This window comes from Notechis scutatus, chromosome 8 (assembly GCF_049901735.1).
Source record: "Notechis scutatus isolate UNSWTSFEM ecotype Mainland chromosome 8, rNotScu1.2, whole genome shotgun sequence".
Classification (NCBI taxonomy): Eukaryota; Metazoa; Chordata; class Lepidosauria; order Squamata; family Elapidae; genus Notechis; species Notechis scutatus.
The window spans coordinates 8,594,973-8,620,996 of record NC_142016.1 but is presented as its reverse complement, the minus strand read 5'-3'; the positions used below and the strand labels follow the sequence as shown (position 1 = coordinate 8,620,996).

At 42.0% G+C, this 26,024-nt stretch overlaps 1 protein-coding gene across 2 annotated transcripts in view; it reads right to left on the bottom strand.

Annotated features, from left to right (window-relative positions):
• C8H1orf216 (chromosome 8 C1orf216 homolog) overlaps positions 1-22,718 on the bottom strand; it is a 48,728-nt gene extending 26,010 nt beyond the window's left edge. The window contains exons 1-2 of one of the 2 annotated variants that reach the window (XM_087970567.1): positions 22,634-22,718; positions 18,597-20,718 (exon numbers count right to left, since the gene is read on the bottom strand). In XM_087970567.1, the coding sequence (XP_087826693.1) occupies positions 19,839-20,702 (864 nt within the window). In that variant the 5' untranslated portion in view covers positions 20,703-20,718; positions 22,634-22,718 and the 3' untranslated portion in view covers positions 18,597-19,838. Of the gene's footprint in view, positions 1-18,596; positions 20,719-22,633 lie in introns of those variants that run through there. The other variant, XR_015750433.1, reaches the window with a different exon arrangement.
• Between the last annotated feature and the right edge of the window lie 3,306 nt (positions 22,719-26,024).

Below are 26,024 nucleotides of genomic sequence, written 5' to 3'. Positions count from 1 at the left end.
GCCTTGAAAGTATTATGGCCCCTTTAAGATTAATAAACTGGCTGTAGCCCAGTTTTCTTGTGAATTGATGGCCTATGGAAGACCTGCTGAAATATTGTTGCCAGCATTTTTCCTTACATTTAATTATTATATTATATTATATTATATTATATTATATTATATTATATTATATTATATTATATATATATATATATATATATATATATATATATATATATATATATATATATATATATATATATATATAATATTTTTATAATATATATATAATTATTTTATAATATTATATATATATATATATATATATATATATATATATATATATATATATATATATATATATAATGTTTTCTTAAGTTTTCATGGGTACTTACATGTATGGTGTTCGGCTTGGTTCGGGTATTTTCCCACGTCATTGTAGTTCTTTTAAAGTTGTAGCAACGTTTCAGCAGAATCTCATCTGCCATCATCAGGCTTCTGTATTGTGTCCGTCTGTGGGTCAGACTTTTACAGTGGTTTCAGATTTAAATTTGGGCAGCCTATTGCTGTGCCAGAATGGTTTTTTCTTCATACTGATTGGTTGGGAGTCTTGGTCTGTGTTTATTGGTCTCGGAGTTTGCTGTGTTCTGCTTGATGGGTGTCTCTGATATCTTCTGTCTGTTTTTTGGCTCTTTTTGTATCTTGATTGGCTGGCAGCATTGTGTTACTTTAATGGAGGCCTTTAGTGCAGCTTGGCTTCGGGTAAATGGACGGCTATCATTAGTTAGGAAGCTGGGTTTCATCTGGGTGCCTGGTTGGGGTGTGTTTGAGCTGGACGTATCAGGGGGATCTGTTTGTGCCCAGGTGTTTGCCTGGCTTGTGGTGTGAGATTTTTTGTTTGTGAGTGCAGGCTTCCAAATGATTCAATGGCACCAAAACCCTGGCCACTATGGAAAACCCTAGCCACAGAGTCATCAGAGAAGCCATAGAGATTGAAAAAAAGACCAGAAAGCATGAATAGAAGAGATGATTCCACCAGGCTGTCAATCATTTGGAAGCCTGCACTCACAAACAAAAAAATCTCCACACCACAAGCCAGGCAAACACCTGGGCACAAACAGATCCCCTGATACCTCCAGCTCAAACACACCCCAACCAGGCACCCAGATGAAACCCAGCTTCCTAACTAATGATAGTCGTCCAGTTACCTGAAGCCAAGCTGGGTAAATGTGTATATATACACATTTTAAAAAATACTATAAATCCCATCCTTAAAGGCAATGGACATTCTGGTCCTGATTGTGCTTGTAAGTTGAGGGTACTTGGAAGCAGAAATAATTAATGAGAACAAAGTCAACATCCCCTTAAAAAAAAAAAAAAAAGGACAAAGTCCTATCATAACAACTCAGCCTCAGTATGGCAAATCTCAAATATGTTCATTTTGAGAAAATGAGATTTTAACAGCAACACTGAACAAAAGAGGGCTGAATACACAGACCTCAAAAGGTCTCAGCAAACACAACCAATTTTCAAACATAATTATTCCCTGAACAGATACACACAATCTTTCTCACATGTAACCTGCCCAACCAACCTATCTTCTACCCTGTGTCACCCCGATTAAAATCCTACATCTGTTAAGCCACTCTTTGCCTTCTGATGAAGTGAACTGCAGCTCACAAAAGCTGGTACCTTTTAGTAACATGTCTTAATTGGAAAAGAGGCTGCCAGACCCTTCTGACTTTGGGTCAGCCTAAACTACCTGGCTTTCCTCCAACAAAGACCATTCTGATGTCCCCAATGAAGAAAGCAACATGCAGGTGGGGTACTTTGCAAAACAGAAGCAGGATGCCTCCATTGGCTGTCCATTTCCCAGGCTAAGGGTTGAACTCCAAGCTCCCTCCACCTTTGCTGTGGGATAAAAGAAGCTGAAAAGCCTGCACTAAGCTGTTTCTCCCCTCCAGGCCTGGAATTCAGACGTGGCTGCTATCGCTAGGAAAAATACAGGCTTTTCAGCCTGGAGGCAAGTTGGCCCAGCTGCCTCTTATAGTAGATTATCAATCCAAAACTCAAGGCTACTTACTCTTGACTGGGCTTCCTATCTCTGGACTTTCCTGCCCTCTGGCCATGAGTCCGGAGCCTCACAATTTAATACCAAGCAGTATCAACCCCAAACAGACTGTCTGAGCACCACTTTCTCCCTTTCATTCAGTCTGGGGAACCAAGATGTGTGCATTTAGGTGAGAGAGAGAAAAAAATTATAAACTCTCCCTGAACAACAAAGAACAACAATGCTTTTGATTTCTACACACATTTAAGGAAAGATTCATCATTTGTCATTTAATCCAGGGGTCCCCAACCACGGGCGCCGGACCGGCACCGTCCGTGGATCATTTTGTACCGGGCCGCCTACTTTGCTTGGGCACCGCCATCTTGTTTCAACGGCGCTTGAGAAAGTGCTTCCGGGTGAGCTTGTCGGTCGTCGGTTGTTGGAAAGCGGCATTTGGGTGCTGAAGGAATCCTCGCGCCTTAGTTTCATCAAAGAGGGGAGGGCAGCTTGAACGAAGAGCCGTCCCGATGGTGGTGGAGTCTCGTGTTACTCAGGAGGAGATTAAGAAAGAGCCTGAAAAGCCCATCGACCGTGAGAAGGTACAAAGGAGGAGTTGAAGGTGGCGGGGAGAAGCGGGGGACGGCTGGCCGGTCGCTCAGCTCGCCTTGCCTTGGTCATGCGTGCTGATGCCGGTACCGGTCCGTGGATCATTTTGTACCGGGCAAACTAGTCCCTGGTACAAAAAGGTTGGGGATCACTGATTTAATCCATTGTCTGGGGAAAGGAAAGTTGCAGCAAAGGCCTTGAAAGTATTATGGCCCCTTTAAGATTAATAAACTGGCTGTAGCCCAGTTTTCTTGTGAATTGATGGCCTATGGAAGACCTGCTGAATATATACATTTTAAAAATACTATAAATCCCATCCTTAAAGGTGATGGAATCTTTTCATTGACACGCACTGTAAGTAGAACTGGCATGGACACACACACTAGGATACTATTGATTCCTCAGGACTTGATGGACTCAGGACTTGTCTGCACAACCAGCCCTATGAGTTTTAAAAACAGATATTATATAGTGATTCCTGTGCTTTGTTATTACCCCTGAGCAAAGCTTTCAAACAGATGATTCCATGTGAAAGAAAGTCAGTGGAACTGAACTGAACTTCCAGATCAAACCTTTGAAGCCGATTGACACACATAGCTGAATCCAGTCCTTTAAATTCCCACAAACTTTTCAAGGAATATTCAGGCATTTTCTGCTTGGTGGAACCTGAAATGTTGCCACTCTGATAGTGAGGCTCTCTGAGGCTGATACTGTAGTGACATATGTAGTTTGTCAATGAGTTTTGTCATCTCTGCAAACCCTGCCCATCTCTTTTGTCATTTAAGTTTTGTTCTTTTCTTAAGACTTGTTTAGGGCAGTGGTGTGATTCAAAAATTTTTGCTACCGGTTTTGTGAGCGTGGCTTGGTGGGCATGGCAAGAGAAGGATACTGTAAAATCTCCATTCCCACCCCACTCCTGGGGGAAAGTTACTGCAAAATCCCATTCCCTCTCCACCCCACTAACCTGCTTTCCAGCTCTGTTCTCCTGTGCAGGGCAACAAAAGGAGACCTAGCCGATCAGCTGGGACTCAGGAGGTAGAGAAGAGATGGGGGTGGGGCCAGTCAGAGGTGGGATTTGTTGGTTCTCCGAACTACTCAAAATTTCCACTACTGGTTCTCCGAACTACTCAAAATTTCCGCTACCGGTTCTCCGAACTACTCAAAATTTCCGCTACCGGTTCTCCAGAACTGGTCAGAACCTGCTGAATAGCACCTCTGGTTTAGAGCAGTGTTTTCCAAACCTGGCAATTTTAAGATGTGCGGACTTCAGCAGGCTGGCTGGGGGATTCTGGGAGTTGAAGATCACATATCTTAAAGTTGCTAAGGTAGAGAGAAGCACTAAAAAAAAAAAAAGTGACTGCGAAGCCCCGGCTGCTGGACAAGACAAAGAGGCAACTACACAACACTTCAAGAGTCTTGGGGTAAACAGATCATGGACTCTCTCCCTGCCTCTTGTTTACCTCCGTCTACTTGGTCGTCCTTTCTTGATCACAACGGGCTTGAGAAGCAAGGTCCTATCATTCTGTTTGTTTTTCTTCTGCAAAGATGAAACGGAGGAAAACTTAAGCACATCCTTTCTTTATGTTTTGTTGCTTGCAAGTAATGTTATGTGTCCTTCTAAAAGATACTGGCAAAAAAAAAAATGTAATGGGAGAGTTCATTTAAAAGTGTTCCACTAATTAATCAGCTTAAAGCAAGTTCTTAATTGCTTTCAGTTTGGGTCATGGGTTTACAGCCAAAACCCCTAACCCTTGAAGGCTTTTTCATAATTCGGGAAAGTTTGATTTTGTTTGAGAACACAAAATGTATTGTCTGCTAACCTTATAATTCTATTTGAGAGGGAGGGAGGGAAGGAGAGGTTTTAGTGAGTTCAATCAGCACAGGGGGGCCCCAAGGCTGTGTGCTATCTCCACTTCTCTTCTCCCTATATACCAATGACTGCATCTCAAATGATCCATCTGTTAAAATACTGAAGTTTGCTGATGCCACAACAGTGATTGGTCCCATTCCAGATAACGATGAATCTGCGTACAGACAGGAGGTTATACAACTTGCCTCGTGGTGTAACCAGAACAATCTGGAACTGAACACACTCAAAACCGTAGAAATGGTGGTAGACTTTAGAAGAAACCCTCCCATACTACCACCTCTTACAATACTAGACAACACAGTATCAACAGTAGAGACCTTCACATTTCTAGGTTCTACTATATTACATGACCTAAAATGGACACCTAACATCAAAAACGTCATCAAAAAAGCACAACAAAGAATGTTCTTTCTGCACCAACTCAGAAAGCTCAAACTGCCCAAGGAGCTGCTGATCCAATTCTACAGAGGAATTATTGAGTCTGTCATCTGCACCTCTATAACTGTCTGGTTTGGTTCTGCAGCCCAACAGGACAGACACAGACTTCAGAGGATAATTAGGACTTCAGAAAAAACAATTACTACCCACCTGCCTTCAATTGAGGACCTGTATACTGCACGAGTCAAAAAGATTGCTGTGAAAATATTTACAGACCCCTCACATCCTGGACATAAACTGTTTCAACTCCTTCCCTCAAAATGACGCTATAGAGCACTACACACCAGAACAACTAGACACAAGAATAGTTTTTTCCCGAAAGCCATCACTCTGCTAAACAAATAATTCCCTCAACACTGTTCAACTATTTACAAAGTCTGCACTACTATTACTGTTAATCTTCTCATCACTCCTTATCACCCATCCCCTCCCACTTGTGATTGTAGGACTGTAACTTTGTCGCTTGTATCCTTACGATTTATATGGACTGTTTCCTAGTATGATTTGATTGTTGATTGTACCCTATGACTATCATTAAGTGTTGTACGTTATGATTCTTGATTCTTAACTAATGTACCTTTTCTTTATGTATACTGAGAATACTTACACCGAGACAAATTCCTTGTGTGTCCATCACACTTGGCCAATAAAGTATTCTATTCTATTCTGTATGGGTGTAGTGTTTGATTTTTTTAGCACTCAGTGATAAATCTTGCTCCTCTTTGAATTCTTTCTTCACTTATTTCACAAAAATTAACTGGTGTCCTAACAAGAAAGTGAGAATATTACTTGTTTTAAACGTCTGGAGCATTTTTACCAATGTTTTATTCTTTCTTTGCTTTTGAGCTTCACAGGCTGTGTTAGGACAATCACTCAGACCAAGCATGTATTTTAGGGAGGGAGGGAGGGACATTCAGCCTCAAGAATGCTTTGGTGACACTTTTCCTCAGTACTCAGCTGCCTTTCTCACAAGTACAGATAGTCCTCGACTTACAACAATTCACTTAGTGACTGTTCTAAGTTACAACGGCATTGAAAAAAGTGAGTTATGAACTTTTTTCATACTTACAACCGTTGCAAGGTCCCCATGGTCACATGATCAAATTTCAGACACTTGGCAACTGGCTTGTATTTATGACGGTTGTAGCGTCCTGGGGTCATGTGATCATCTTTTACGATTTTTTTTGATAAGCAAAGTCAGTGGGGAAGCCGGATTCACTTAACAACCATGTTACTAACTTTACATCTGCAATTCACTTAACAACTGTGTGGCAAGAAAGATTGTAAAATGGGGCAAAACTCACTTAACAAATGTCCCACTTAGCAACAGAAATGTTGGACTCAATTGTGGTCGTAAGTCGAGGACTGCCTGTATCTTTCAGGACTGACAGGTCTTGTTAGATCATCCCAGCAGTAGAAATGGGAAACGGACCAAAATAGAATTAAAGGAAGAATTAAAATATTAACTCTGGGTCAGTAGCAGGAGGGGAAAAAAAACTGGTATTTTATTCACTCTGTGATACAAAAAAACAATTTTTCCAAAGATCCCTCTCTCATATGAATGTCAATGAAAACAGATCACACACACACACACACACACACACACACACACACACACACCATTCTGTTTCCAACTGAACTGCTTTTGCTTAATATTCTCCCACCCGAGGCGTTTTTCGCCACACGTGACAGCATTTCAAACAGAATCGTTAAAGAAAGCAGGCTCAAACTGTGTTTTCACCAGATACTATGGCCTTCTTAAATGCTCAGTGTCTTACCCATTATAATGCAAGCAAGGGGGGGGACACATAAAAGGGCTTTTTGGGCTGTTCTCAAGGAGGCGCTAGGGCCACCGTTAAAGCTTCAGGTGCCAAGGAGAGGCAACCTGGGCCTTGCCTGCTATAGCCCTTCACCCTATGAATGTTTTAAGAGCCCAGTTCCCATAATTCACAACCACATGATCCTTTCATTGGAGACTAAAAGGCAAAGCCTCCTTCCTGTCAACCTTAACTCCTGCTGACTTCACGGACACATTCATGCAATTTTCTTAGGCAAAAACGTGCAAATATTTTGCTATTGACTTCTTTTCTTGCAAGATGCTTTCTAACTGCTCTGGGATTCCCTTGGAGGGGTCTCTTCCTCTGATTTCCCTTTATTTTATTTATAAATAACTCAAGAAAGCAGACATATCTAATATTACTTGCTCCTCAATTTTCCCCCACAGCGACAACCCTGTGAGGTGGGTTGGGCTGAGAGATAGTAACTGACCCAAAGTAACCCCATCGGCTGTCATGCCTAAACAGGACGAGAATTCACTATCTTATAGTCTGGTCCTTTAACCATTAGACCAAACTGGCTTATTGATAGAGAACAAACTTATCAACAGAAGTGCTACCTGTTTCTTCCCCATCCTTTGTCACAATCTAACCAAGTTTTGAGGATAGCTCCTGAGCTTTACAAAGGTATATATTTTGACAAGAAAAACCTTTTAAATCCATAGGTGAGATGACTGCATTCACTTAATACAGTATGTTAAGGTATTGAGATTTAATAGCTGATCAGCTGTTGTAAGGCTGCTGTAAATGCTGATGCAACCAGAATAGGTCAGCAGGGTATTGCCGCTTTAAGACTGAGGATGGGTCAGCAGAGTTATTGCCACTTTAAGAAGCTGTCTATATAAGAGCAGCCATGAGAGGGTGTATCTCTCTCTCCTCGTGTTCTATCTCCATTGTAGTTCTCTGTGCAGAGTAATGAAGACTGATTGCTTGACTGGTATGTTCCTAACACACATATTTATGTATATAGCAGTCTTGTATATAAACCACTGTTAATAGGCAAAGCCTCTTTGTGCGGTGTTATGCTCCTGGGTTGTCTCACAATAATAGTCACACTGCGAACACTCTGACACAGTGTTTGACAATCTTGACAAGTTTAAGATGTGTGGACTTCCGACACCCAGAATTCTCCAGCCAGCATTGCTGTCTGGGGAATTCTGGGAGTTAAGTCCACACATCTTCAAGCTGCCAAAGTTGAGCAATGTTACTCTAGACAATAATGAGGATGACTTTGTTGGAGGAAAGCAAGTTCAGCTGACAAGGGGTAAAAATCCAGAATATACAGATCACATTTGGAAACAGCTCAGACAGATACCTTCTAATCCACTGAATCATAAGGAGGTGGAGGAAATATAACACAACCAGACTTGCAAGATTTTGCTATTACAGCCAATCTCAATAAAAGTTTTAGCATTCCTATGAGTTGATTTCTTCAGGTCTGGGTTCATTATATATACAACAACATATATGATTACATATACAACAGCACAACTCCTAAGGTTAGACAGCATTGGCAGTTTGTTCTGGGCAAGGATGCCTGCACCATTCAAAATGGTGGTTAAGGCTGCCATCTTGACTACTTGACATTCCCCTATAAACACCCCTGGCCCTGTGTGGGCCTCACCATGGGAGGCTGGCAGGACCCTCTTCTCCAGAAGTCCTACACAATGTGGTCAGCCATAGTTGATTGGAATGTTAGATTGGGTAATCATGGGTCTGATCAGGAAAGATGCTACATAGTTAACAAATGGCTGGAAACCCATCATAGGTAAACTTGTAGAAACAATGTTCATCTGAATGAAGTTTTAATAATCTCCCTAAATTACCCTTTAATCCCCCTTCCCTGGAATTTTCCTCTAAGCACAAACAGACAGACATTCAATCTTATTGGAAGCCAACAGGTTTCTTATCATGACGGCCACAACTTTGATAGAAGAGATGCCAAGTTATTCTTCAGCGACTTGAGAAAATATCCAGAATTCCCTGAAACTATTTGCATTGGAAGCAAGTATGCAAGTTGAATCTGTGAGTGAAGCAAGCAAAATAATCCCATTCTTCTCCTCAAGGAGAAATCAAGGCCAGGATGAGATCCACATCTAATCTACCTTCATCCCAGACATACTCAGCCCAAGAACAATAAAAAGCAAAACAATCCACTGATCAAATAGATAAACTTTCTGTTCGCTGGAGTCCTCCAGAGATCTTGATCTTCAAATCCTATAATCCCCAACTAGCAACCCAATTGGAGGAAAAGCTGAAATAAGATATTGGAAAAGATTGGTTAGATTGTGAGAAAGAAACTAACCATCTTCTCAGCCTGGAACACATTCATGGAAGGTCTCCAGAACAAACTGTAGCTTTTTCTGTAGAATCCAGACCAATGACTTCAATGGGATTTCTTCCAAAATTATGAGAATGCAGCAACAATGACTGAACCTGGGATGAAGGAGAAGAGATGCACCCCCTATCTATCTATCCATCATCTCCCTCGCTTTTTTCTCTCCCTCTCTTCCCCCATCTCTCTGTCAAGCTCTGTAATCCTGCACTCCCAAACAGAGGCAACCCACAAATATTCTAGGATGACACACTGGTGAAGATGTTGGTTTATGCAGATTATAGAAGAGCTGGAAGGTCCATTACTAAGGCAATGATCAGATAAAAATGAGTCATTAAGTCATTATGAAGACAGGGGCTTATGAAAACACCTAAAACAGGTACTCCCCTAACTCACATGAAGGTTAAAAAAAGGAAGTGAATACATTCAAACTTGCAATATTCTGTTTCTTTAGCCATTCTAATAAAAATAGATTTAGGCCCATGTGTAGCCTGTTTCTTGATCTGGACTACCTTTTGTAGGGCTGACAGAGTAGGAGCGGGGAGAACCAGTTTCAAGTCCTCTCAACCACAGAAGCTTCTGGATGACCTTGGATAAGGCCCTCCTTTTAGACCAAGAACCAGCATGGTTCAGTGAAGATGTTACTGGGCCAAGATTGAAGAGACCCAGGTTTTGTTTCTCTCTCAGCCACGGCAGCTCCTTGAAAGACGTGGGACCAATCCTCTTTCAGCCTACCTCACAGTGTTGTTGTGGAGGAAAAGGGAGGAGGGAGGGGCACTATGTATCCAGGGGTCTCCAACCTTGGCAACTTTAAGCCTGGAGGACTTCAACTCCCAGAATTCCCCAGCCAGCTTTTCATTTGGAAACCACTTCTGGATTTTGTGCTTGTGCTTTGATTTTGCTGATTAGATAGGTTTGTTGTTATAGAAATGGTTAGTATACATCAGGGTGGGCAACTATGGCCCTTTTATAAATTATGGACTTCAACTCCCAGAATTCCTGAGCAAGCATGGCTTGCTCAGGAATTCTGGCAGTTGAAGTCCATAATTCATAAAAGGGCCATAGTTGCCCACCCCGGTATACATCATTGTTGCCTCAGCCTTCCATCCTTCCGAGGTTGGTAAAATGAGGACCCAGATTGTTGGGGGCAAGTGGCTGACTCTGTAAACCAGTGATCCCCAACCTTTTGACGCCGCGCCGGTACCGGCATCAGCTGGGCGCCGCCCGTCAGCTGGGGCCGCCATCTTTTGATGAAAAGTGCTTCCGGTGACCTCACCGAAGCATTTCATCAAAAGATGGCGCCTGCTCGTGAGCTTTTCCGGTAGAAATGGCTTTCTCCGGAAAGCTCACGAGCGCCGCCACCATCTTTTTGATGAAACGTGCTTCCGGTGAGCTTTCTACGGAAAAGCTCACCGGAAGCACTTTTTCATGAAAAAGATGGCGGCGCCAGCAAGCCGCGCCCGGTAGGAGTTGTTCCACGGACCGGTACCGGTCCGCGGCCCGGTGGTTGGGGACCCCTGCTGTAAACCACTTAGAGAGGGCTGTAAAGCATTGTAAAGCAGTGTATAAGTCTAAGTACTATTGCTATTGTATAAAAGTAAAAAGTTGAGGCTGTAATGCTATTACCTTTTACTGTGCTAAAAGAGCCAGAAGTCAACCGCCAAATATCTCCATTTTCTGAGATGAATATCTTCATTTATTCAGTGGCTTCCAAGATGATCTAATATGCCATTGGAAAAACTTTGAGGAAGAACTGCAATCAAGTCAACGGTCAGATAAAAGAAATCTGAGTCCAGGGCAGAAATATAATTTGAGAAAATATCTCAGATGTGACCCTCTCTGGTTCTTTTGAGGAGAAAGGCAGAGAAAAAGAAAGTGCATCCAGACTTTCAAGATTCTTTTAATGCAACCTTATAAATGCAACTTTACACATTAGCTTCATAACTTTGCTTTCCTAGCCTGATCTACCTCAAAAGGCTGACATTAGGGGATCTCCGTATGCATGTAGGGCAAAGACAACATTCGTGTTACAGAGACCACTTTCATGCTTTATGATGCAAGCCATGAAAACAGCAAACAACACCAAGTTCTTGGAACAATGACGCCATGATGCACATCCCATCATTTTGATGTCACTGTGGCTTTTTTACTGATGCTCTGACTGAATGTGTGCGACTGCACGTCCCATCATTCCCAGACAGCATAGACAATCTAGTCCAGCACTTCTGGAAGGATGGAGAATCTACTACTGGCACAGTTTGCTTATTTAATGGATTCTGTTTACATAGCTGCCTACTGGGTGGTCAACAACATTAAAAACAGCCAACGAAATGAAATAGTATCGAAAACTAGGAAGGAAAAATGACACCCCCACCCCCACAAACACCCACAACATTGGGGTCAACATGCACTTCGCATACATGTAACCTTAGAGGTAAATCAATTTAGGCTTCCTGTAATTTAGTGCTCCTTATAAAATGTCTACTTTGACATTCCACTTTTCTTGAGTGTTTTTGCTGAGAGAGTGCCAAATTGGAAGAGAAGATACTTTTTCAACAAGATACATATCTGTAATGAAAACACTATATTATAACCACCCATCCATCCATCTTCTCTCTCTCTCTCTCTCTCTCATGGACACAATTTCAGAACTAAATCGTCCCATTTTCCAAAAAGAAATGAGAACTGTGGGAACCATCTCCTTCAGTCTCCCCCCCGAAATTCTACCTTCCAGGTTCATTTCATAATTGCACAAATATAGATTGTGTTGCTGGCTTGAACATCCTTGAATGTCCCTGGTTGAAAAGGTATTGGGGGGGGGAAGGGAACTAGGTGAGAAAAAGTCCCAAAGTGGATTAAATAGCCAATTTAATCACTGCAACACCTCTGGCAGACTCAGTTTCAAGTCACAGGTATTTATAGCTCTCTTCTGTTCTCTGGCTCTTCTGTCCCTGTTCACCAGCAAACAGCCCCAGGGAGCTGAGAATCAGAGACACTGAAGAATTTAATCTGCTGCCACAACTCTCTTTAGAAGCTGTCCACCATCCACCTTCTATAATAGCTTTCCCTGCTCCATTTGATTCACTTACAAGGGGAATACTTGCTTTTTTATAAAAATGTTCATAATTGTCAGGTGCCAGAAACCGGAGCCACTTGTGAATAGCCTTAAACTGAAGCTTCATTGTTGGTCACCTATATTACAAGAATCTCACCAATCTCACTGCATTCTCTTGGGAACCATCAGTTAAGACTCCAAAGATTCTGAGGGAAGTCAGCCCTCTGCCACTTTCAGTAGCGCAAGGATTCTAAGCTCAGGCCCCGTCTTATCATCTCCCTCCAACCTAATTGGAGATTCCATCATAATAGGATAATAGGATGGAGAATCTGAATAAACAGCGTCAGTCATAGCGTCTTTTTTTCCATGTCCACCAACAAACTAAAATAAAGAGCATCATTAAGGAACATTCTAAAGCAGGGGTGTCAAACACACGGCCGGTGGGCCACATGTGTCACGTGCTGGCCGCGCACACCCTCGATTTAGCAAAGGAGGGAAAAGTCACGATAAGTCATGTTACGACAATGTGTCGCCACAAGTTTGACACTCCTGGTCAAGTTGAGCATTCCTTTAGAAGAAAGCCCAACTGTTACCTTTTAGCTAATGTCGTATACAAACTCAGTTTATGTGGCTAGCTTATGGTTCAGTATGTCCTGAGAACCCAGAAAACTGGGTTGAGTGAATCATGATGTCATGCCAAGACAGGTATTTAGTGATCAAGGGATCAAGGTCTGGGCATGCGTGTCCTATCTTTATATTGTCCAATCCTCCACCTTGGGTTGTCCAGCCCTCTGGCCTTCCACAGACCCATTCAAGTCAAGGAAAGGCACCACAAAAGTAGATTTTGCCCACTGGCTTTTTTCAATATGGAAAGGATGGGAAACTTTGAAAGTTTATAGAGTAACAGAGAAGTGGACCCCAAAAAATCAGCACCATCAATATTTTAAGGCAGCCCAGATTTGTATTGGAGGAAAAAAACCAGGCATATGTCTCAGGTGGTGAAGATCTAAGGGCTGTCTCTTTCCAACACCTGGAGCTCTCGTCAGAGTGACAGAGATTCTGAATCAGACGGAGACCAGATAGAGAAAATGGAGAAGTAACTGGGAGAGATTGGCTGGAGCTGAACTAAGTAGTATAGTACATGCTCTTAAGGACTGGAATTGGGTACATATATATAGGTAATCCTCGACTTACAACCAGAATTGAGGCCAAAATTTCCATTGCTAAGCAAGACTTTTGTTAAGTGAGCTTTGCCCCATTTTATGGCTTTTCTTGCCATATTTGTTAAGAGAACCACTAAAGTTGTTAAGTTAGTAACAGGGCTTTTTAAGTGAATCTGGCTTCCCCATTCAATTTGCTTGTCAGGAGATCACAAAAGGGGATCCACATGAACCCAGGACACTGCAACTGTCATAGATATATGTCAGTTGCCAAGCATTGGAAGTTTGATCATATGACCACGGAAATGCTGTAATGGTCGTAAGTATGAAAACAGCCGCAAGTCACTTTTTCACAGTGCCCTTGTAACTTTAAATAGTCACTAAATGAATGGTTGTAAGCCAAGGACTACCTATATTGGTGATGAGAGCCTCATACTTTCTGAGAGTGGATTTGCCAAATGCTTTGGGCCCAGATTCTGTCCCAATAGCAGCACGGGAGTGTTTTTTGGATAGCACTTCCTTTTCTACCTCCACCGATAAATTAAACTCAAAAGCATCACTAAGGGACATTCTACAGAAACGCTCAGGTGCTCCAAGCAGAAGATAAAAATGAAAAGCCTTTTTTTGGCAGGGAAAGAAAACATCTGAGAAACTGCCAGGTAGATTTTTAGCACTGTGTTATTTTGGAAAAGTTAATTTATTTTCAATTAGCATAGGTTTTCTTCCTGGTAGGTATCATTATATCAACCATTTTTATCAACATTGCCTTTAGAAACAAAAACAGTGATTTGGCAATGTTTTATAAATATATATTTGTGCAAGAACATTTACAGGAAATGCATTATAGCATTATTTAAAGCAGAGAATAAAGCCCCCTTTTTCTCTCCTTTTTTCTTTTGCTGCCATTTTAGACGGGTTATTTCTGAACTATCCTAAAATCCTTTCCAAATGTTAAAAGCTTTGGCAGTAACTGCATATTATATTTTCAGTCAGTGCTATCTCTGGTTGGATCATGGTTATATAAAATATTAAAAGCTATAAAAGCTATAAAACAAAAACAGTAGCACAAGTGAAGAATATTTATTTCCTTATATTGTTTTCAAACTTTGTGTGGATTCAAAAATAGTTCCATCCTCTGGCAACATTGTCTTTCTTTTTCTTTTAAATTAAGCATGCTGCAAGAATTGTCTTTGGAGAACCCAAGGAGCATGTTCTTTTTTAAAGAATGGTTTCTATTAAATTATAAATATCCTGTATTACTTATAGACATTGATAGATAAGACAATGTATTCAACAGCAGGTTGCTTTTGAGACAGAGAGGTTTAGTGAATTCAAGGTTTAGAGCAGTATTTTTTAAACATGGTAGCTTTAAGATGTGTGAATGCTGGATGGGGAATTCTGTGAGTTGAACTCCACACATCTTAAATAACTAAATTTAATTTGAGTCTTAGAGTCAGTGTTACATATATTAGTGGTGTTTTCACATCAAGTCTTTATTGCACAAGTATCCCGTTCATTTGTAGAATTCGGGGGAATTGCCCAGGCATATACATTAGAAGACATAGACTCATAGATTCATAGGGCTGGAAGGAACCTCAGAGGTTTTCTAGTCCAGCCCCCTGCTCAAGGCAGAGGTTGTACATCATCCCAATCAATTGACTGTCCAGTCTGTTCTTGAAAACCTCCAGTGATGGGGCACACAAAACCACAGGAGACAAGCTATTCCATTAATTGCTCTCACTGTCAGAAAATTTCTCCTTACTTCTAAGTTGGACATGATGGGTAGGCCAAGAGATATCATGGAGATAAACAACCGAAAAATGAAATTTATTGATAGCTAATTTCATAAACGACACTTAAGAAATCTGAGAAAAAACAATTAAAAACATTTCAAAAGATTCTGCCTCCATGATATCAATAATAAACAAAGGTTGAAAATTTATTTATAGATTCACGATTCTGAGTTTGTCCCAAATAGTCCCTTGTGTTTAGTTTACTACTGATAATACCATTGCCTGGCATTTTCTGTCCTTTAATGATGATGATGATAATGATGATGATGATGATCATCATCATCTTAATACCCCACCTTTCCAAAAAAAGTTCATAGGGTAATATGCAGCATTCCTTTCTCTGATTATTTTTTCCACAGAAACATTGGAAAGATAATAATTATCCAAAGCTACTCAATAAGCTTCCATTCTCAGTTTTAGACACTTCCCATTCCTAATACAACATCTTAACTAGTATATGACACTTCCCAAAGTCAAAGTCAAGTCAAAGCATCCTGGCTGGTTGAGGTCAGAGAGAATGACATGAATAAGCTCTAAGGCTAGTTCTGGCAGAAGCCTTAGGACCTTGGACAGCTCCCTGCAGGAAGTCACAGGATGTTGCTCTACCAATATTTCACAATGTTAAGACAGGTGGACTTTAACTCCCAGAATTCCCCACCCAGTTCACCTGTCTTAATGTTCTTAGGTTTGAGAAATGCTGCTCTACCACCTGCCTATCAACAGCTAAGGTCTTCAGACAGATAGCAGAGCCTGGTGAACCTAGCTAGGGCTGATTGCTGAGTGTATGTCAGCTCTTCAAGTTAGATCAAACTAAGGAACCAATGCCATATAGGCCAATACAACTGTACTTTCATTACACAATTAAACTAACAGAATTTTGCAATTCTTAATACGCTTCTGTAATGGCACGTGGGAAAGATTCGCTCTCCAGCTAAAAGCACTATATTTTCAGCATCACTCATCAAAGTTCAGTATGAGACTTTTTATTTTAAATTAAAAAAAACAATAAGCCACAGATATGCATAATCGTTGCACATAAAAAGCAACAAACATCCATAAATCTAATAACTCTTTTACCGTTTAAAGGTCCTGGCATCTGGGAATAAGTCCTGGGAATTGTATCTGGGCAAAGCGCTAGTAATCTGATAGAGTGGCTGACTCCCCAAGAGTGATACTTCTCAGGATTCCCCAGTTAAGAAAAAAAATATAAAATCAATTTAGAGCAATCATACTGACACTAATGCAAATTTTCCTTCACTTTTACCAGTGCCATCTTCTAAACTAGGGTCAGCAAACTATGGTCTTCAGGCCAAATCTAGCCTACCACCTGGCCTACAAACTAGCCAAACTCCTGGGGCAAAGGTAGGGGCCAAGTCATCCTGGGCAGGTAGACTGTATCAGCATCCTCCTTGCTGGCAGGCCAGCATCTTCCAGTAGTTACCATGCTCTTTGGCCTGCAGACCTGCCAGACACAGTGGTAGAAGAGAGGCAAGATCTGGCCCTTTCTGGCAGAAGTCTCCAAACTTGGCAACTTTAAGACTTCTGGACTTCAACTCCCAGAAGTCCCCACCCAACATGTACAACTGCAGTGTTTGCTTAGTGACCACCACCAAAAGGTTGTAAAATTGGGAATGCTCAGATGGTGACCCACTTTACTGTGAGCTCAATTAGCTCACAATTAGTCATTGAGGACTACCTGAATAGCATCGGCTTAGACACAATACATACAAAATCTATGGAAATTTCACATCCAACACATTGTTCCCTGCATTCTCACTCTATAATCTTATTTCTTTCCCCCCCAAAATGCCTTAGGTACCAGCTTAATAATCAAGATTCAAAGTATGTCTCCAAATACAGACATTTTTATCTTCTTTCAAAGAGCATGCATATCACTCCTGATTTGTACTAGCGATAGCAATAATTATCCAAATGCTACAATCAGTAAAGTTAGTTTACATCATTATCCTAGCATATATTATACTTTGTAATATTTTTTTTCTGTTAAAAAAATATAGAAAAGCAACAGACAAGTTTCTCTACTGTTAAAGGTTGGGGTTTTTGTCAGTTTGAGAAGGACTTCCGCAACGTGATATCCATTACTGGAAATGTACACCCATATATCTGTACTTCTATTATTGATAGAATCATCCACAGGAAAGGAAGATTAAAATAAACATTATGTAAAATATTTAAAATAATGAATTTCACTTCCACCCAAAAGATGCTGGGTAAAATATCCAGTTATCTTGAAAGTAACCAGAACCAACTAAGGTCAACAGATTACACCGAAGAAGTAAGGGATGTTGTTTTATATTAACGTTGACATAAATTTGACATTCTATCACATCAAAGAAATAGCAAATCAGATTTGGTCAACTGAACTGGCCAAGCAAATATTTTCATCTGGTACTCCCTAATTTAGAAATTTTGGAAAATGTCAAACACTCTTGGAAACTTTCTAACTCATCTTAAGAGAGGACCCAGTTTTGATAGCAAGTTACTCACAGTTTGCGTTCACCAAACACTGTAGACTAGAAAACAGTAGTTTGTAGCTGTGTTACTGCAAAGTAACCCACATCACTAGGTATCTCTTCAAGTGTACTGTGTGAGCAATTTCTATAATTTTTCTGGGAGTGGAAGACAGGAATTATTCTTATAGAAATAAAATTCAAGGAAATATAGCACACTTGTTTAAAAAGGGCAGTGGAATGTTAATACTGGGAAGTACAATTGAGAAGCACAAGGATGAGATATATGTCTCTTCTCCCTTCCAAGAGAATGAACAGATTAAAGAAGAAAGGTTTTGAGACTGAACCTTTTTCCTTGCTGATCTTTTTAAAAAATGCTAAAAGTTGAATGGAAGGGTTGCAGTTTGGGATTTCCTGGAATCCCAAATTGGGAAGCTGGAAAAGCATCTTTCAAGAAGGCAATTCCATATTCTTCCCAAGGCCTTGCCCTTGAAGTCATCCAAAGACTCTTTTATAGAAGTTATGATGAACACCCCTCAAAGGTACAGCTTGGTTCCAAACTTCCAACAGCTGGCCCTCACCCCATGCATCACATGACTGCATGCCAGACACTTGGTAGATGTTCATATTTACAGTTGTTTGTACATCCTGCAATTACCTGACTCTGGTTTATTGTATTTTTGCAGAAAAGTAGCATTTACTTCTGGTTTGGGACAAAAATGGTCCAAGGTGAATAATTAACAACCACAGCATTTGCTTAATGACCACCAAAAAAGTTCATAACATTAGGTCAATCACATAGGTGACCTGCTTTACAGCCAGCATGACTTACGACCATTATGGGTAGACTCCATTACAGTTGTAAGTAATGTATTATTTCTCCACTTATGCAAAAAAATTTGGGCTTCAAGAGGCTACTAGACTTCCGTTTTAGCCAGTACAACTGTGCTACTTTGAAAGTTACAGTATTCCATATTGCTTTTGTTTTTCTTTTAAATTTAAAGAAATGCGCATGCAGTTATATGTAAAATCTTATTTGGTCTCCAAGGTGATTCACACTCTTGGAAAGATTTGGTTTATTTGGAAGTACAGAGAAAAATGCTTCTGATTTTAATTTAAAGAGGTCATTGTCTAAAACATAGGAAACAAGATCCTCTTTCTTCAATCAACCCAGGCACAGATTTGTATGTTGACATCCAACCTTGTAAAGTGGTTCAACATATACCAAGGATCAGCCGAAGATCAGGAGATACAATTCAAATTGTGGGTTGGTTGCACTCGTGACACAAGTTGATTGGTTCATTTCCTGCCCCATGCTCCTGAATGCTTTCAAGGAGCTTAAGAGTGGCTTCAAATTCAGCATTATCCCATTTTTGATAAGTCGATAAGGGCCAAGGAAAGAATCAGATGCAGATTAACTAAATATAAGGCTGGGGAGAAGACTCCTGCCTATTCTAAAGCCTTCCAGATCTTTGGTTTCAAGATTCTTGTTTTGCATACTGATAGGTTTGAACTTTAAGGGCTGAAAAGGTTGTAAGCACCTGGAAGTAGGAAGTGAGCTAGGATAAAAAGCTTGGATAGCAAACCAACTCAAAACCCATTCTTCCTGGCAAGAAGGATGGAGTCTAGTTAAGAACTAACAAAGGTGATAAATAAGACAAAGAGTATGGAAATGGCTAGGAGGAACATAAATTTGGCAGTTTGGGGTGGTTATCAAATAGTGGCACAGAACTACCTCTTCTGTATCATAAGGATGTCATGCCATGCAAGTTGTATCATGGCTTGAAGCATCCAACATTCTATCCAATTAGTAGTACAAGACTCAACTGACTTGCAAAGTTCCCAATTCAAGCTTTTTTCCATCTCAGATTGCTTAGCAAGTATTTTATAAGCCACGATTTTTCATTTTTTCTCCATGACCATAGGTTCTACTCATCGTAATACCATATGCATCTCTAATTTCATTTCACTGTAAGTTGTATTTACAATACATTCACCTCCAGAAGTGATGCATCTTGGAAAATATCTTGGAAAAAAAAGTGTGTGTCCACATACATAATATGTCTTAGAATGTCTATGATTAAATTGCTGATAATTTTCTGATCTGTCCTAGGAGGAACATCAAACATGAGAAAAGTCCACTGGGGCACATTGCAAACAAGCCATGATCCTGATGACCCTTATTTGGGAGGCCAAGCTAAGAAATGAAAAGATGGAAGGTGGGGGCTGTTTTATACAATTCTCTCTTAAGTTGGGGTTTTAGTGTGCACCACGCCTTGTCGAATAAGTTCTTTGCGGTTGTCCAGGATAGTGTCAAAGCTCTCCTGCAATCGATTTTGCTGGTCGGCAACCTTCTCCTGGAGGCTGCGAATCCAGCGGAGCAAAGCCAGGCGGCGGTACATCACTAAGTGGGTGTGATATTTCTGTTTCTCTAACTCTTTGAGCTTCTTCTTCTCCTGCATGTTCCTGAAGGCCTCCGCCAGTGCTGGGGAGAAGGTCTCAGAACTAGAGGAAGAGCTGTCAGAATCACCACAGGAAGCTTGCTGCTTAGCGTTGCGTGTCCAGTCTTCATCAGTGACAGAAGGTATCTTCCAAACATTGGTGCCATGACTCTCAGGGCTATCAATCCAACGACTGCTGGAATAACCCTTGTCTTCTAGAGGGAAGCTGAGCAGACTCCCTTTTTTCTTTACCTTCACCTGGTACTGGGTCTCTTGTTCTGGACTCCAGAACTCAGCACCTTCAGGTGGTCTACGGATGTCCTCCTCTTCTCTTTTCTCCTGCCCTAAGCCCAGGAAATTGTCCTCAGACAATTTTTGAGAAATGCTTCTGGAGCAATTCTTTGCTTTCTGTATTAGATCAGTCAGATTCTCAGATATCTTCTTTATCCCGTTGTCATTCCATTGTTCCCATTCCTCTGGTATTGGCGCCTTTGATATCGGTTGGCTCCAGTTTTCATTGCTATCGTAGGACGTCTCATCCATGAAGTTGAGGTTCTTGTCTGGGTGGGAGTCCTTTTTGTTACGGTAGATCACATCCTGCTGTGAATTTCCCTGGGCTTCACCGAGCTGTGGGTGGAGGCGGAATTCCGGCTGGCACATGGCAAACATCAATGCCCCCACCCAACTGGGAAAAAGAAACCAGCAGAGAAAGAAATGTAGATGTCAAGACATGACCAATAAGCAGAAAAATTCCAACACTCCTAAGTGGTCATCCTGAAACTCATGCTTTGGATCCCAGGCCAATCTCAACATGTAGACCTGTCTAAAAGCCTGGGTCATCAAATAAAAAAACCCTGTGATCAGTAGCTCTGTGATTAGAGCTGACTAAGCTTCTTCTGAATATGGTCTGGTTTTCTAGGACTTAAGGAAAGTTTCCTTGGCTCCTATAATGAGCTTCTTGTTATCGTAATCCTGAATTATTTCATTAACTCAATGGTGCAGGTTCATGCAACACTGAAATAAAAATTGACCAGCCAAGTTGAATTCACACAGCATACAGTACTGAACCACAAAGTAACCAGATTTTGGTCCAGTGAGTTGTGTGAGGCCAATCCTATTGCTGAGTTGTGAGAGGCCAACCCTAGTGCTTCTTTTACTAGGGAGACGGGGAGGAGACGATAAATTTCATGCTAACCCACAAGTAATTCACAGACTGAATTTTCCATCTTTCTATGACTACATGACTATGTTGCGTAGACTTTTTCTAGCTTAAAGCCACAATAGTCCTCTGAATGCACGTTGGGATGAGAGGACCCTGTCACTTTACGTGGGACCTGGATAAGTACTTTAGCTGATCTAATTCAAGTTTTACTAAAAGAAATGAATAACATAGTCATCAAAATGAATGCAGAACATAGAACAATAAGATTTGAAGAAAACTTTGAGGTCTTCTAGTCCAATCCCACGCTGAAGCAGAAGACCCTATACCATTCCGGACAAATGGCTTCAGTGTTTGAGCACCCAGTAAATGAAAATATTTGGGGCTCAAGGTTGAAATGAGGGGTCCTTTGTCACTCTCTGAGCTTGGTTGTTTTCTTACAGGTGCTTCCTTATCCAAATAGGTAACATTATCAGTGCTAATCACTAGCACTTATGATGTTACCTAGTTTGGGTCATGAAACATCTGCAAGAAAACCAGCAAACTTTGATGGGGCATCCCCCCATATATTTCTATCCCCCTTTTCCTCCCATAATGGTTATCTTGGCACTACAGGTTGATCTTGTTGCCACAAGTGATAAACTGACCAAACAAATTGTTTGCAAAAGAGGCCAAGCCAACCCCCTTCTCCTCACACAAATTAACACCTGAACGGGCTTCACAAGTTACGCAAAAGCCATTGTTAGGCCTTGAACACTTTTGTATATTGTATACACGAACATCAGAAGGCCCACAAGCACAGCTTACAGGGACTCTTGTCACCCTTGGGGCTGCAGGTTGTGTAGTTCAGCTGTAGGTCAAACTTGAGGGCAGATCTGGGCCAGACAGCTGGATTATAATAACCTGGCAGAAAGGGAAGATTTTCTCCTTGCTCCCCCCCCCCCCCCCAAAAAAAAACTCCACCCAAAGCAGAACAAAAATCCCGAGCTGATTCCCATACAATCCTCCAAGATGCCATGATGGAACAAGGGGGGTGCAGAATCTTGAGTCAGCATTGCTAACACATACGGGCTCCCCTTCCCGCTGGCATTTTTCCAAGCAAGCTCTGGAAAATATTTCTTTCCTTTCCCAGCTGAGAATGACGACGCTGTCCTGAAGCCTTCCCGGTCGGGCAGGTGGGAGAAGGCTGGACCTGTGGCCGTTTTAGGGCACGTGATTTGGGCGGGGGAAGGGGGAAGGTGGGGGTGCCAGGTGCAGCGCCCACGGGCCGTGCAGGCAAACTGCAAGGCACTTGGCGCCAAGGAAGGAAGGAAGGTAGAAAGGGGGAGCCCCTCTTGGTCGGGGGTCCCGCTAAAAGGGTTTATTCTACGACCCCGCTCAAACGGTCGCTTGCACCACCACCCCTCTCTCCGTCCTCTCCCCGGAAGCCCTTGGCACTCACCGCTGGAGCCTGGCAGGAATCAAACGGGGAGGGGCGGCCGGATTTTGGCAGCCGAGCGTCGCTTCTGCGGGGGGGGGGAGACGCGGGAGGGCAGGTGTTGGAAAGAGGCACAGTTCGGGAATGTGGCCAGGAAGGAAGCCCCGCCCGTTTCCTGGAGGTGCCCAGACCGGGGGTGACGGTGGCGGCGATTGCAGAGAAGGGAAGGAAGGCGAGGAGAGAGACCAGGTGACTCCGGGAAATCGATGCGTGCCGACGGCTCCTCCTCCCTCCTTTCCACGCACGCATTCCCAAGTCCTTCAGGGGTGGCTGGCACCTTCACCTGACCAATGGCGGGAGGGTGGGGCAAGACGCCAGGAGGAGGACTGGGTGCTTGGTAACGTCTGTGGTGGGAAGGGTGGGGGGGGATGATGAGTAACATCTGGAGGAGGACTCGGCCTGGTCAGTCCGTGGACTCCCGACCCTTTCTGAACACTGGTGGACCTGCGGGACAGCGGTGGCTCCCTGCTTTGTCAAGCTTGGTGGTGTCCATTAAGGTTTTCATCAGACCCCTCCACCCCCTTCAGCCAAGCCCCAAAGTTGATTGAACATAACTGGATAGAAGCATTCCTGTCAAATAGACAACAAATGGTCAAAAATGGGAGGGTCCTATCAAATTCTGTTAACAGTGGTGTCCCCCCAAGGCAGTGTTCTAGGACCAACTCTCTTCATACTCCACATAAATGACCTCTGTGATCATATTAAGAGCAACTGCATTCTCTTCACTGACGATGCAAAGCTATTCAACCCCACAGACAATACTGCTACCCTCCAAAAAGACCTTGACTATGTATCAGAATGGTCAAACAAATGGCAACTTCAAATCTCAACAAACAAAAAAATATCAGAAAATAAAATACAGGCTGAATAGTCAAGACCTTGTTGATGATCCAAGCTCTGTAAAGCAGGGGTCCCCAACCACCGGGGTCAGAACAACTCCTACCGGGCCACTGGCTTGCTGGGCGCCGCCATCTTTTTGATGAAAAGTGCTTCCGGTGAGCTTTTCCGGGTAGAAAGCTCACCGGAAGCACGCTTTTCATCAAAAAAGATGGCGGCGCCAGCGCTCTCGTGAGCTTTTCCGGTAGAAAGCTCACCGGAAAGCACGTTTTCATCAAAAAGATGGCGGCGCCAGCGCTTCCAGTGAGCTTTTCCGGGTAGAAAGCCATTTCTACCAAAAATGCTCACGAGCTCGTGACTTTAGAGCCATTTCACCCGAAAGCTTTGATGATGAAACGCGCTTCCGTGAAGTCACCGGAAGCACTTTTTCATCAAAAAGATGGCGGCGCCCAGCTGATGCCGGTACCGGGCCGCGGCGTAAAAAAGGTTGGGGATCACTGCTGTAAAGGACCTTGGAGTACTCATCTCTAATGATCTAAGTGCTAGAGCCCACTGTAACTACATAGCCAAAAAGTGTTAAGAGTTGTTAACCTAGTCTTACATAGCTTTTTCTCTGGTAATATCACACTACTAACTAGAGCATACAAAACATTTGCTAGACCAATACTCAAATACAGCTCATCAGTCTGGAACCCACATTACATATCTGATATTAACACAGTTGAGAAAGTCCAGAAATATTTCACGAGAAGAGTTCTCCACTCCTCTACTCGTTGCAGAATACTTTATGCCACCAGACTTGAAATTCTAGACCCAGAAAACCTTGAATTACTCCGTCTTCGGTCCAATCTAAGTATGGTATATAAAATCATACATTGCAATGACTTACCTGTCAATGAATACTTCAGCTTCAACCATAACAACACAAGAGCAAACAATAGATACAAATTCAAGGTTAACCGCACCAAACTTGATTGCAGGAAATACGACTTCAGCAACAGAGTGGTCAATGTCTGGAATACTCTACCTGACTCTGTGGTTTCTTCCCCAAACCCCAAAAACTTTAACCTTAGACTGTCTACTGTTGACCTCACCCCTTTCCTAAGAGGTCTGTAGGGGGCGTGCATAAGCGCACCAACGTGCCTACCGCCCCTGTCCTATTGTTTCTTTTATATATTTTTTATTTTTCTTATATGTATCCATATATTCATAACTATGTTTTTACTTATACCTATTATCTTGTAAGCAATTGACAAACCAAATAAATAAATAAGTAAAATAAATAAACAAACTGTTGAAGCTAATCCCAGGTATGAATTGTACAGTGGTGGAGAATGCAAGGAGATCCAAGCATGGCTGGCTGGGGTGGGAGTTAAAGTCCACCAGATTTAAAGTTGCCAAGGTTAGACTCCCCTGCTCTAAATCATCCCAAAGGTGCTTTTTTGTTCACAAAAGGCAACTGGACTTTCTGGTAGTCCAGTTCTGGTAGCACCAGAAAGTCCAATTGCCTCTTGAAAAAAAAAACACCTTTGGGACAACTATGACCTGGATGACTGAGAATCTCCATAGACCCCGCTCTAAATGTTGAATATTTAGCCTGTTTAGTAGGAGATTACCCTAGGTGATTAAATACCACGTATGGGGAAGAGGATATGTATCACGATGTCATCACACAATGTCTTCACACCTTTGACTTCATTGTAGCTTGTACCAGACATCTATGCTGCCTTGGGGTTCTCATTATATGCTTAACTATTTCAGCTACAGCAGAACCTCTGGTCACAAACACAATTGGTTTCATAACTTTGGCCATAACCTGATTTGGTCGTGACCCGAACCTAATTTTGGAAATTTGGCACTGACAAAAAAATTGGTGTGGAAGGGGAAATCAGCCATGGGGGAAAAAAAATTGTGAATTTTGTGGTCGGAACCCAATTTGGTCATGGTCAGAAGTGTTCATGACCAGAGGCTCCACTGTATTGTGAGTCAATTTATTATATGAATCTAGCTAGTGGTTCAAAACAGTGGCTACCAATTCCTTCAAAGGTTGTTGGATTACATTAAATCATAACTTGTTGACCATGTATTACTAAACCAAAAGATTGGGTTCATGCAACAAAACCATAAACCAGAATTTATAAAGCAGAAACTGAATTCCTTCATACAGTGTACCAAGGGGTTCTGATATAGCATCTTATATAAATCTATTCAAATATGATAACAATGTTTGCAGTTTGGTGTAGTCTTTTGACGTGCTGGCCTAGAAACCAGGAGACAGTGAGTTCTAGTCCTGCCTTAGGCACGAAAGACAGCTGAGTGACTGGGCCAATCACCAGTGATGGTGAGTTCTAGTCCTGCCTTAGGCATGAAGCCAGCTGGGGGACTTTAGGCCAGTCACTCTCTCTCAGCCCAACCCACTTCACAGAATTGTTGTTGTGGGGAAAATAGGAGGAGGAAGGAGCATTGGGTATGCTTGCCACCTTAAGGCGGCCTGGCTTAGCATGTGTGAACTCTGCTT